This window comes from Astatotilapia calliptera, chromosome 9 (assembly GCF_900246225.1).
Source record: "Astatotilapia calliptera chromosome 9, fAstCal1.2, whole genome shotgun sequence".
NCBI classification, from domain to species: domain Eukaryota; kingdom Metazoa; phylum Chordata; class Actinopteri; order Cichliformes; family Cichlidae; genus Astatotilapia; species Astatotilapia calliptera.
In genome coordinates, this window is record NC_039310.1 from 29,482,642 (window position 1) to 29,496,570 (window position 13,929).

Below are 13,929 nucleotides of genomic sequence, written 5' to 3' on the forward strand. Positions count from 1 at the left end.
ACACTCATGTCCTTTAAATGTAGGAAAAGTCCAGCAAAGCTCTGAGTGATGAGTCCAAATTTGAAATTTTAAGTCACCGGCAGTATGTTTGGAGGTCAGGAGCTGCAGCCATCTGTGAAACACTGCGAGGGTCATATTTGTGGCTCAGTTTCAGCCAGCAGCGTTGGTGATCACGTCACAATCGATGCAGAAAAGTGCCTGTCGGATTTTGATCCACCCTGCGAGACCATCTGGAAAGCATCTGATTGGTAAAGTCTTCATTTTTAAGCGTGACCCCAAACACAGCACTGTCAGTCATGGATCAGCCTCCCCAGTGTCCGGACCTCAACATGATCACAAGAACAGAAACATCCAAAGAAGAGCTTTGAATGTTCTTCATTAGCCCGGAGGACTGTTCCTGAACACTACTTAAAGAAATACCTGAGAGCGTTCAGGCTGTGGTCATACAAACACTGAGTTTCAGGCTTGTTATAATTGGTATATGTACATGGACTATATTTCCAAATAGGTTTACATGTTTCAATAAATCATCTATTTTACTACTGAAATGTAAAGAAATGAGCGTTGGCTCGAGAATTTGGACGAACGTAATATGAAGTCTGAGTTTGATTATCAATGATAATTATTATTATCGGCATAAACCTTTAAAAGAATGTTCTTTAATTCAGTCTTTCGCTGTGCTCTGCAGCAGCTTTAACTTGGGACCAGTGTGGTGTGGAAGTTGCCGTGGTTACGCAGACTTAATTTCATTTACAGGTTCAAAAAGACAGTCAAAGCAAATACATCTGCTCTTTGATGGTATAACAAGTTATTTATTTCAAACAATGTGAGAATACATAAAAAAGTAGAGCTGAGGTTTTAGCGCTGAAACATTTACTGAGTAAAACCTGCTCAATGCTCTTCTACGTTACCAACTACTTCTAACTGTATATACACATGTCTACAGTCACATATCACATGACCCCGAGCTCCGGCGCCACAACAAACTGTGCGGCTTAGCGTCGCTGTGAGCAAAGGTCATGGCAGCGTCACAGTTCAGGCAGCAGCGGAGAGATAATCCGTCTCCAAACGGATCTTTTTAGAGCGCTCGCTTTACGTGTGCAGCAGGAGGGGGTCTGTGAGGAGCTCAGACAGAAACGCTCGAGAGCTGCTGGTAGAAAGGCAACGAGGAAGAAGGAGAAGCAAAACAGGTCACCAGAGAGCAGCGTTTAGTGCAAGACCTCACCGGTCACATGGCTCAGTGAACGCTCTTCAGTGGGTTTAACGCCTCAGCACTCAGTGTGTCTGATGAGATTTTGGGAGTTTTCTACATCATCAGTGGGATCCCCCCCCTGAAAACCTAAATAAATAAATACACAATTAAATTTTAGTCAATAAATTACAAAAATGATTTTGAATTGTGGCAAATGACATAATTATGTGTGGCAATTATTTCATGGTTCATGCTTTAAAGGGGAGATGTTCTTTGGGCAGTTTTAGGCAGAGAACCATGTGATCATGAACTCAGGAGATCAGAAAGCTTAGAAGCAATGATGAAAACATATTACAGGTAATCACCGCACCTGAGAGTGCCGCAGGAAAGCTTCTTTCCATGAATCCAGATTTTATGACATTATACTGCTTAAAAGCTCCTTTGTAAACTCTGTCCCTGCCACTCGATGTCAGTGACAAACTCGCAACATTTACAAAAAGTAATCTAAATGTTTTTCTTTCTGCAAATGTGTCGTCTTCAAACACACAGATAAATTCTGCATTTCCTTGTGGACAGTGTGAGTTTCACAGCAGGTGAACTTTAAGAGTGAGATGTTTTTTATGTTGTCATTTGTGCTTAGAAATATATAATCGTTTGCATGCTGATCAAAGTCACATCCTTATTAGGTCTGATAAGACTGTGTGAGAGGAAGCAGCCTTGACGTTGTAATTCCATTATAGCTGTTGATACCAGACTGTTCTGTTTCTTGATGTGCAAGACCTTTACATGTGTATTTGAGATATGACCTATTGCAACTTCCTGTTTTTATAGTTTAGTAAGACGCTTACTTCTACTACTTCTATGTCTATGTATAGTATGGCTGGAAACACACACACACATGCACCTACACACACAGAATACAGACACTGATGTTGTTCAGATATGACTGTTTGAGAATGTCCTGTGTATTTGTAATTGCATATTCATGAATGATTGCTTGCTGAGAATAACAAGGGCTGTAGCGAAGGAATCAGTTGAAGTTGGCTGAGTTCAGGTGAAGGAATCTTTTCCTCAACTTTGGCTGACTTCCCTCGCGAGCCACAAACACGGAGAGTGCCTTCTTGCCTTGTTTGTCGTGCAGTTGTTGGTCTCGCGTTCCAGCGGGTTTTGTGCCCAGATAAACCCAACATGAACGCAGACCGATGAAGCTCAGCAGCAGCTTCTTCCAGAATCTTGTTAAAAATCTCAGTTTTCTTGTAGCTTAACATAACTTTAATTAGCTTTCATCCTCCTGTTTGTTAAAACCAGGAGTAATCCACAGCACGGCGAGGAGGCTGGCAGCTCTCCTGTGTGGGCCCCCGCAGGTCCGCCTGGTGGGATGGGAGAGCCTGTAGCACCCAGAGGACGCCCGAGGGTCCTCTAATAGGATTACAGGTGAGTCCGATGGGTTTCCAAAGAGGGAATTAGGCTGTGTTAAAGTCAGAGGCGGGAGCCGCAGGGCAGAGGCCGAAACGCCACCTCTATGTTCTCCTCCATGATGATGTCGAAGCGGCACATCAAAGGCCTGAAGGAGAAAAAAATGTATCTGTTAATACAAACTGTAGCCTTTGAAGTGGACTTATTCTGCTTTTCCTTCGTCTCCTGTTCCAGTGCAATATCAAACATGGCCAAAGTGTCAAATAATGTCGGCGTATTTACAGGTAATCCCAGTTTTTTTGTATATATATGTGTACATATATATACAAATATATATGTACACATATATATATGTGTATATATATGTGTACATATATATACATATATATATGTACACATATATATATGTGTACATATATATACAAATATATATGTACACATATATATATGTGTATATATATGTGTACATATATATACATATATATATGTGTACATATATATACATATATATATATATATATGTATATATATGTACACATATATATATACATATATATATATATATATGTATATATATATGTGTACATATATATACATATATATATGTACACATATATATATGTACACATATATATACATATATATATGTGTACATATATATATGTATATATATGTACACATATGTAGCCTACGTCTCCTTAAGGAGGCGTAGGCTTTGGAGAACAACAGTTTAGTTTTGTTTCCTTTTAGGATGTCACAGGTCAGACTGAGAGAGACACCTCCACATAGATTTTGAGACAGTTTATCTTCTAAGACTGGTTCCTATTCAGAAACACTAAAACTGATCCACCGACCTCTCAGGAAGCTCCAGTGGCGTGAAGCGGACTCGCAGCAGCCGGATTTTGTAGCGAGGCCCGATGACGTTGCCGGTGTTGATTCGTAGGGAGATCTTCTGGATGTGCTGCAGATCCTCATCGAACTGGGCCAGCAGCCGCGTGGAGGTGTACTGCTCAAACCGGAGCAGCTTACTGTGCGCAGAGACGAGGAGACCGTAAGGTTTAACTCATTAATTTAAAGTCTGTATTTGTGTGTTTATGTTGGAAAACAAAAAACTGAAAGATGACTTTTATCTCCTTTGCTAAGATTATCTATCTATCTATCTATCTATCTATCTATCTATCTATCTATCTATCTATCTATCTATCTATCTATCTATCTATCTATCTATCTATCTATCTATCTATCTATCTATCTATCTATCTATCTATCGTCTTCATTGACTCAGAATTAAAATTTAAAGTCAACTATTTTCCTGCTTTTCATAAATCCAGTCTGTGTGAAACAGCAGAAAGACTCACTGGTCTATTCGGGCCTCTGTGACGTTCCTGCCGCTGTGCAGCCGGATGTAGACGACCCCCCAGCGCAGGTACTGGTTCCATGTCACCATGTCCACTCTGTACATCAGCTCTGACACACACGGGACACACACAGCGTTACAATCCAACAAAACACTCAATCATCACTCCTTTCTGTTAAAAGGTCCTAAAATATTTTTTCTTAAAAAAGTCCAAGCACATATTGTAGGTGGGGTCCCACAGTGGGGTCAGCATCCACAGAGTCCAAATCCTTCTTTAACTCTCTGATGTCCAAGTCCTAACCTCAAATCCTTAACTCTGTGCTCACGTAAATATTGTGATATAGAGTGATTTATTTTGGCTTTTTGAAATTGTTCTTTCAAGTTCTGACAGTCAGAGTACAAAATCATAATAATCATTCTTGTCGATGCAAATTTAAACTCTTAATAAAATAATTACATTATAATTTAAAGTCAAATCCTGTTTTTACTGCTGAAATCAAACCATTTGGGACATTTACCGAACCAGCACATGCTACAGTGCTGTGCTTTTAATCTGGCTATAGGTGGTTGCTAGGCAACATGATACATCACGCGTAATGAAAGTTTTGTCAATATATTATTAAATATATTAAAATGATACAATGCTTTTCTAAGGTTACAGGTGCATTAACACTATGACTGAGCCAGTTTAGCCCGCTGATTGGTGGTTGCTAGGGAACACAATAACGTAATAATACCTGATGTAGATACGAACCATCAGGGCCTAAGTTTGGTTGATCAAGTTCTGCTTGTGTGGCAAACAGACAGGAAGTGCATTTATTTATGTGAAATTTAAAGGCCCAAAAGAGTCTAGTCTGACCCGTGCAAAAGAAACAAAAACTGTGTGGCAAGATCATTTTAAACCTTGTTTTTGGGACAAATTAATCACATTTTAGGACGTCCCTGGCTTGAGGTTATGCCTTTCTTTTCATTTAGTTAGCAGCTTCAAAATTGCGGACCCCCATCACGGCGCCAGCTGCAGCCTCAAGGCTGGAGCCGAACAATCACTCCCAGATAACGACTGTGTTATGACTGTTCTTCCCATTCCATGCAAGGCCACCTGGGTTGGCTGGAGGACTGTTTACTTAACCTGTCGGGGCGAAGGACACTGTCTCAGCTGAACTCTGGACACACACACACACACATACACTGATATGCACACACTCATCCCCCCTCCCTTTCCAAACGCCTTTGATGCTTGTGCCCTACCGGAGAAGATGGCAGTCGACTGGACCAGCGCAGACACGCTGCAGGACCAGATGCGCTGTCTACAGCGGCTCTCTCTTACCCTTTACCCGCCCCTGTTGCTTGTCTTGTGTTTCTATGGTGTATTGATAGTCATGTGCTTTTTGTGCTGAGGTGTTTTTTCTGTTATCAAACTGTTCTCCCACTAGGAGCTCAGTCTGAGTGGAGTTTTTTTCTCCTCCTCTTACCTCATGTTATGTATTTTCGTTGTTTTTTTCCTATCAGCCTACCTTTCTGACATGTCTCCTCAATGTGATGTTTGTGTAAAGTTGGTCAGAAGGTTCCTTTGTAAGTGCGCATGCGCCATTAGCGTGCTGCCTGCTGTAACCCTAATTTCCCTCGGGATTAATAAAGTATTCTGATTCTGATAACCACCAGGGCAAGTCTGTGCTGCAGCTGCGACTCACTATAGGAGGACGTCGCTCCCAGTGTTAGGGGCATTGAACGCATCCTACAGCGAAATTCCATTCTTTTCAAAGTCTGCTTCACCTGAGACGTGAATTTTTATGAGGTTCGTGTGTCATACTTACTCTTGTAGGGCAGCGCGTCGGTGGTGCTGAAGAAGACTTTGGTCTGTCCGAGCTGCTGCAGAGTCTCCCTCCACGGGCTGACGTCATAACCTGCAGGTGAAGCGTACAGGTGTTAAGATCAGGTGCCTGATAGATGTCCAGCATCTTAATGAAACAAATACGAACACTTTCTGTGAGTTACTGGTCGCTAAGTAGCAGGTTATCACTGACGACTAGCTCATCAGCGCCCCCTGATGCACCCCAGCAGACCTGCAGCTAATTTCTGTGAACAGGCTTCTTTAAATCTGCGCTGTTTAAAGCTTCAGAACCAATAGGTGTCGTCACAATGGTGGCTCCATCTTTTATATACAGTCTATTAGTCTGCAGCCGAGATCTAATTCTGTTTTCTCTGAAGCATCACTTAAATTTAGATTCCTTGAAATGCGTGCAGAATCGCACGTAGAGCAAATTTAAACTCAGATGAACTTTCCTGATTGAGACGATGGAAAACTTGCTCACTTATTAAGCCAAGTTCTGGATTAACGGGATTAATTGCAGAGTATTTATCTGCAGGGGAAGAACAGCTTTTGTAAACATTATGTAGCAGGAGATTGATTATTTTCTTAATCGTTTCCCTCTCACGGTCATTCAGTGTCAGCACCCACCGAGTATGGGGCAGGAGGCCGGTTTGAAGGTCTCGCACTGCAGACAGCGGGCGTCCAGGAAGTCGCTGTAGGACGAGCAGGGGTAACCGGTGAGGGTGCAGGTTCGGTTCAGAGCGCACAGGAACAGGAAGACGGAGCGCTGATGGTCACACACAAAGTAAGATTTACCTGGAGGACAGAGATCACACTGCGCTCAGCACATGTGTGTTATTTAATGTGTGTGTGTGTCTCCCTAGTTTGTGTGTGGGCTCACCTGAAAAGATGGTTTTGGGACACCCCGGCTGGTCGGCGCCTCCGTTGGCGTAGAAGTCAATGTGGCCATGAGCTCCTCTCAGTCCAAAGGCTGCGCACGGAGAGCACAGCGTGTAACACAGCGACTCTTACATGAGGTCACGAAGGTTTATTGCTTTTTAATAAATACTTTCTAGGTTCATAGAAAGGTAAGACGTGTTAAATAATAACTAGAATTAATTAAAATTATATTAACATTTTCATTCAGTTATATAACTATATTTATATAACTTGCTACTAATAATTTAAGAAAAAAACAATGTTTATAAACAGAATTATCTCTACTTCTAATGCCAACCCTTTTTTATTAAAAAAAATGTGGAATATTTCCAAATAACAGTAATAATAATAGTAATTCATAATAATATTCATGCTTTTAGTTTATGTAAAAGCATATTAATACAAATAAGTAAAATATAATTAAATATATGTCTGAATAATTTATGATCAGTAAATACATGTATTCATCTATAAATAAAATGATTTATTGTAAAAGAAGGAAAGAGATTTGAATGATTTACCAGCTAATAACGTAAAAACATTTTTAGGGATGTGGGTCTGATCAATAGAAGATCCTATAAGAGCTGCTGTGACCTCACAGGCAACACTAGTGTTTGTAAATTAACAGATTTTGTTTATTGTTCCTCACACCATGACAACTAAAAGCTATTTATTTTCCAGTTGCTTTCTTTGTGTGTAAATGATCAAAGTAAAAAGGGTCAATATTAAAATGATATTAAATCACTATTTAAATTATTATTAATTCTGCGTTAGATGCTTACAGTTCATGTCGGTGTGAAGGACGTCCACAAACATGGCGTCCGAGGGGTCCAGCCTCTCCTCCGGCGTGGCCCTGGTGAACATCGGTCCAGCAGGGTCCAGACCTGGAGAAGAGGAAGGAAAGAAGGGAGGAAGGAAAGAAGCAAGGAGGTATGTGAGTGCTTTTGTAGTTTTCCGCCTGCTCACTCCACAGCGCTGCTTTCATTAAACTGAAAGGTTAAGAACATCTGTCATAAATACATGATAATGAAGTACATTTACTCGCATACTGCACCGCTCTGAGTACTTTATTTTACCTGTGATACGGCCAATCTTCCCCTTCAGGTTTGCTCCCACAAAACCAGCCAGGTGAGCTCCCAGACTGACGCCGATCAGGTGAACTGAGCTCAGAGAGGCTCCTTCAGCCTGTGGGCACAAAAGCTCAGCGTTACAGGTGAGGTATAACTCTGTCATAAAGACCTTTTAAGTATACAGGATAATAAAGGACATGACAGAACTGCTGATTTTCACACAGACATGTCTTCTAATCTCTTTACTAAAATTTAATGTGCCCACACAGTGGCGGAAATACCAAAAGCACCAAAACTTAGATCCATTCTTAAGTACTTGAAGGACCTGTAACCTGGGAAATATTTAATACTTGTCATTTAAAAACATCTGTAGACTGGCTGAACTGGTAATTCTAGGCTTTGAGCCGGACTTCTTGGGTAGAGAAATGGATTTGGTGCCATTTAGAGCATTTTAATGTATGTTTCTGATAAATAACACATTAGTTGAATGAACAATCTGTCCAAAGTTTGTAAAGTTTTATGTATTCTGCTTTGTGTCTTTGCATTGCATTGGTACACTTTGCCAACTGAGACTACTAGAAACAACTTGAACCATGGCCACTGCTGGCTCTAATAATCCTAGATGGTGAGAACCGTGAAGCTAAAGTGGACATTCATATCTCAAACCTATGAGTGATGCTGCTTCTATTGGTCTATTGGTTCAACAATAGACTGCAGGATGATTACAGGAAGGGAAAATAAAGGTCTGGGCTGAAGGTCTGTCTCACCTCCATCGTCATGATGAAGCCCGTCAGGTTGAGAGCGGCCTCTCTGGTGTAACTCACAGCAGTGAAGTAGTTGAGGTTGGCTGCCCCTTTGTTCCAGTCCACCACGATGATGTTCATGTCTTCCTGCTCTGCTAGCAGGTGGACTATGTGGTTAATCCAGATAGGGGGCGCGCCGGTGGGCCGGTAGCCATGGATGACAAAGGCGGTGGGACGGGAGAGGCTGAAGAGTGGCTGGGAGGACAGGTGGTGGTGGTTAAGTTCGCGGCCACAGTCGAGGTTGGAGCGAGTGTAGAGCAGGAGCCGCACATACAGGGTGGTTCCCACGAAGCAGTGGGTCAGGTCGAGGTCGGTGAAGTTATCACAAGATTCGCCTGCTTCACTTTCCTCCTGGCCTGGAGTCACAACATGGAAGATCAGGAAGTTGTATTGCAAACTCAACTTTTACAGCTGAATTCAGGTTTTATGTAGAATTAAAATGAAAAACGGGTCCAAAGTTTCTACAGGCTACAGTGGGAATATTTGTTTCATCCATTTCAGTTTAGTAGATTTTTATATCGTTTTAAAGCTAAGGCACTAAAAAATTTCAAGGTAAAGAGTCAATGATACTAATGAGCCCCAACAATCAGTCTGACTTCTGTAGACCGCAGCTCTACAGGAATACCACTTTTTGTAGCTAAATAACAGCTTCAAGCAGACAGCCAGTGTCATCATCCTGGATGATTCACAAACTGAATCATAGATTCAGGCTGACATTAGAGGCACAATCCACAGACAGACAGTAACAGGTTCAAAAACTGAAACTGCAGCAGTTTGAAAGTCATTTCATTTTTTAGCTTCTTCACATTACTTTGGATTGTGTTAAATGAAAAATAAAGACTATTAATGACTCATTTTATGTTATTATGTAATAAATGGTTTTGAATTCAGATAATAGCCTATCTACTGACAGGTTTGCTAGTTAGAGTTAATTAATTAATTAAAAGTAAGATTTAGTTAGTTAGCTTAAGCTAACTAGCTTAAGCCAAAATACTGTCATCAGCAGTGTTGTTTCATTTTACACACTCGTCCCTCTACAAATAAACCATAAAATAAAAAACATCTCAAACTGCTTGCTAAAACCAATGATTAATGTTGTGTTGCGGTCTACGTCTTAAATTAACATTAGCTACATGCTAAAGCTAGCTAGTCAGCTTTGTAGAATCAGAATCAGAATCAGAATGGGGTTTATTGCCAAATGTTGAGCAGGTTTACAACATTAGGAAATTGCTGCGGTGCTTCAGTGCAAACATAGTGTCATAAATAGCACTTAAATAGACATGAAAAAATAAAAGTAGGGATAAGAATTAAAAGTGCTACGTAGAAAGATATGTGCATGAGCTATACATGAGATATATACATGAGAATAAGAATTAAGAGTGCTACGTTGAAAGATATATACATGGGTGCAGGTGGTGATCAGTGCCAAACATGGAATGATGCAGTGACACAGCGTAGGGTCATGTGTTAGTGGTGGGAACAGTCATACGGTTATTGTTCATGTGTCCAACAGCAGAGGGGAAGAAACTGTTCTTATGGCGAGAGGTTCTGGTGCGAATGGACCGGAGCCTCCTGCCTGAGGGGAGCAGGTCAAACAGACTGTGTCCAGGGTGAGAAGGGTCAGCTGAGATCCGAGCTGCACGCCGCAGTGTCCTGGAGGTGTACAGGTCCTGCAAAGATGGGAGTCTGCAGCCAATCACCTTCTCAGCAGAGCGCACAACACGCTGCAGTCTCTGTTTGTCCCTGATAGTGGCTCCAGCGTACCACACGGTGATGGAGGAGGTGAGGATGGACTCGATGATTGCAGTGTAGAACTGCATCATCGTCCGTGTTGGCAGGTTGAATTTCTTCAGCTGCCTCAGGAAGTACATCCTCTGCTGGGCTTTCTTGATGACGGAGGTGATGGTGGGCTCCCACTTCAGGTCCTGGGTGATGGTGGTACCCAGGAAGCGGAATGAGTCCACAGAGGTGATGGGGGTGTCAGTCAGGATGATGGGGGGGAGTGGGGGAGTAGTTATATAAATGAGCTGATTTATGCAGCCAGTGACAAAATATAGGATTTGTTAGTGCCTTTTTTGAATTAATAAAGTGTAGACAGTCTCTGTAGTACTTCTTTTGTAGTTTGCAGAAACATTAGCCTAATATTAGCTTAACACAGATGCTATTTCTATTTTAGTAACAACATTTGTCGGACCGCTACATGAATTGGGACTTGACAGTCTAAACCTTCTGGGACTGTATTCTCCTATTGAACTTGTTCCATCTCAGAGGAGAGATGAAAGGTATTTTTGTTTTCCATAATAATTTGTGAAAACTTCATCTGTCATAAATCACAGATAACTGAGCAAAGAAACTTTTTGAGCTCATTTTTTTTTTTGCTAAATTTGGTCTGAATATGAAGTAGAAACATTTTCTTCTGCAAATATGATATAAAGTTGAGTTTAAAGATGGCCTGTTATGTTTTTCCTCATTTAATTTACACAAATAATCCCCAGTCTAAATGTACTGCTTCACACAGAGGGGACAACCTTAGGCACAGAAGCCCCACCCATCTGATGCTTGAACCTTCTGATTAAAAGGGGCTTCCAATCACAGTGAGGGACGGAATAAATTCCTTGTTTCAGACAGACACAGGATGAATTGAGGGGCTACACTCAGGTCCAGTATGAGATAAATTAGGATTATTTTGCTCTCTGAACTTTGCAATACTATTGTAGATATATTTGTATATTTTATCTTTTTTGAATTGGGACTGCTCATATGTATATAGTGCCGCAGAACTGTGCACCTTACCGCCCCTCTCTTTTCCCACGTCTGCGCGTCTCATCGTACATGTGCATATTGACAATAAAAGGTATTCTATTCTATTCTATTCTAGTAAAGCTAAAAATGAGCTTAATGTCCACTTTAAACCCACACCTGATGGCAAGTGTTGTCTTGCGTGCCCTAGCTTATGTATTGCTAATTTCTTGACACATTTTCTGTCACTGGACTGATGCAATGACTGATATTTGTCCCCTACAAATATAAGAAGCATTTATTGACCCATGCAGGCAGCTCAAAATAAAACAACAGAGTGTAAATTTGGCTGTTGTTAGCCACCTTGTTTTTTTTTGTTTTCTTTTAAGCACCCGGCTGTGAGAGAATGTTCTCATGACCAGGTCAAAGGTCATTAGATTAGTTTACAGTTCAGTGCACCTGTAAGCGCTTGGATCAGGTCTGTTTTTCCGATAGTGACGCTGGGTGTTAGTTTAGCCTCTTTAGCTCTGTGCTGATTAATCTCAGATAGCAGGGAGTCTCATTAGCTTGTTTAAAGTGTCTGTAGCCTGCATGTTGTCAACTATACAGACTGTGAAGCACTTAGTGTAACTGGGTTATAACCATGCTTATTATTAAAAGGTTTGTTGTTTGTGAGCCCTTTCCTCTAAAGACACTCATTCATGATTATCACCATCCTAATACAGAGGCTTAAGAAACCCAGTAGAGCGTTTTTAATTAAATTAGGAGAAATAAGTGAATACTTGTGAGTCAATCTGGGCTGCACCTTTACAGTTTTTGCAATCTCAGAGCTCTCTACAATCTGCCCAAACAGGATATTTTTAACGTGGGAGTTTGTGGGGCTTGACTCGTGTTTTGGAGCCAGCCTCTGGTGGACATTAGAAGCATTGCAGTTTTTGGTAACAGTTCCCCAATTTACAACAGCAATAATCATGTTCACAGCCTTGTAGAAAACCAGGTTTCAGTTCCTTCCATCACCTGCACATGGGGTGAATCTTATTATAATACACCCATCTGGATACTGGAATTAGGGGCACCTGGATTGACAGGTGTCTTGACGCTGGAAGCTTTACCTGTTAACTGTTTGCTAAGCCTCACCTTTGCTGACTTGACCTCTGCACAGTGTTTGTGCTGCAAAAAGCCTGCACGAAGTCATCTCAGACTCAGTTAGCGTGCTAAATGTTAGACTTCATGACAGCACAATTAGAACAGACTGATCAAGTATAGAAATTATTTGAAAGAGTTGCCAGGAGAAAGGCTCTTCTCTCTAAAAAGAACGTGACAGTGCAGCTTAGGTTTGCAAAACTGGAGATGTTTGACCATAATGCACAGCACCACATTTGGAGAAAACCAATCATCACAAGCGCCTCATACCAGCTGTCAGCACGTAGGTGGAGGGCTGATGATTTGGGCACCGTGCAGTCAACCATGAACTCCTCTGTATACCAAAGTATTCTAGTCAAATGTAAGGCCATCTGTCTGACAGTCAAAGCTTGGCTGAAACTGGGTCATGCAACAGAGCAATGATCGCCAGCACAGCAGCACATCTACAACAGAGTGGCTGAAAAAGGAAAGAATAAAAGTGCTAAAGAGGTCCTAAAGAGAGCTGTGCATAGATGAATGTCCACAAACCTCAATCAACTGAAAAAACATTGTAAAGACTCCACAATCATGTGAGGCTAATAAAGCCAAACAGAAAACAGTTCATTCATATAGATTTATTACAGCTCTGCAACTGTGTCCATCTTTTATATACAGTCCAGATCAGTGTGCGTTATGAGTTGGGGGTTTGACTCCCTGTGTGAGCAGCTCTCCACACCTGAGCGCAACACTGCCCTCAATTGGATCAGGCTGCTATAAAAAAGCACTCATCCAATCAGCACCCACCCCACCCGGAACACACACACACACACACACACACACACACACACACACACACACACACACACACACACACACACACACACACACATTAGTAAACTATATCAATGAGTGGATAACAGGCTGCTTATTGACTTTAACACCACCAGACGGAAACTCCTCACTGGAGCAGAGTCGGTGTTCACTTCTGTTCCTCACACTTCAATGAACTCTTTCTCACTCCACAAACACTCAGAATGTCTGTTTCTGTTTATTTAGACAAACAGACACAATTATTTTTAACTTTATCTTGAAGATAAAGCGGAGCATAAATCAGGTTTAAGCTTTTGCTCTGTCGGAAAACTGGACTTTTCTTACCTTTGCAGAGCACAAGGAGCCCCAGCAGAGCCAGGAGCTTGCGGGACAGCATCCTTTCCACGACCACAGTGACGCAGAGACAACGATCAAGCCGAGGAGACTCGCTGTGAGGAAGGTACGATGCAGTGTGAGGACAACTGAAAGGAGGAGGGACTGCTGAGAGAGAGAATAGGGGAGGGAGGGAGGAGAGAGGAAAGGGGGTGGTGTCTTTACTTGGATCAGTTTCTAGAAGAGTGGAGAGAGGAAAAAACCAATGATCGTAAGAACACTAAACAAATGAGATAAAGGGAAGGAGCATGAGCTGATGGAATGAGGAAAGAAAGGAC

At 41.6% G+C, this 13,929-nt stretch overlaps 1 protein-coding gene across 1 annotated transcript; it reads right to left on the reverse strand.

Moving 5' to 3' along the window:
- Positions 1-791: 791 nt before the first annotated feature.
- On the reverse strand, positions 792-13,717 carry lipib (lipase, member Ib). Its single transcript, XM_026180382.1, has 10 exons — positions 13,604-13,717; positions 8,552-8,943; positions 7,791-7,899; positions 7,497-7,598; positions 6,677-6,766; positions 6,424-6,591; positions 5,780-5,869; positions 3,967-4,075; positions 3,463-3,636; positions 792-2,756 (listed from the first exon to the last, which is right to left on the reverse strand). Exons 1-10 carry the CDS (start codon positions 13,653-13,655, stop codon positions 2,672-2,674), a joined length of 1,371 nt encoding a protein of 456 aa, XP_026036167.1. The 5' UTR covers positions 13,656-13,717; the 3' UTR covers positions 792-2,671.
- Between the last annotated feature and the right edge of the window lie 212 nt (positions 13,718-13,929).

Coding starts and splice junctions, on each gene's coding strand:
- lipib (XM_026180382.1), bottom strand. CDS start 13,655: ATGCTGTCCCGCAAGCTCCTGGCTCTGCTGGGGCTCCTTGTGCTCTGC. Junction 6,767..7,496: donor CCTTCACACCGACATGAACT/GTAAGCATCTAA, acceptor CTCCGTGCGCAG/CCTTTGGACTGAGAGGAGCT. Junction 6,592..6,676: donor TCCCAAAACCATCTTTTCAG/GTGAGCCCACAC, acceptor TCTGTCCTCCAG/GTAAATCTTACTTTGTGTGT.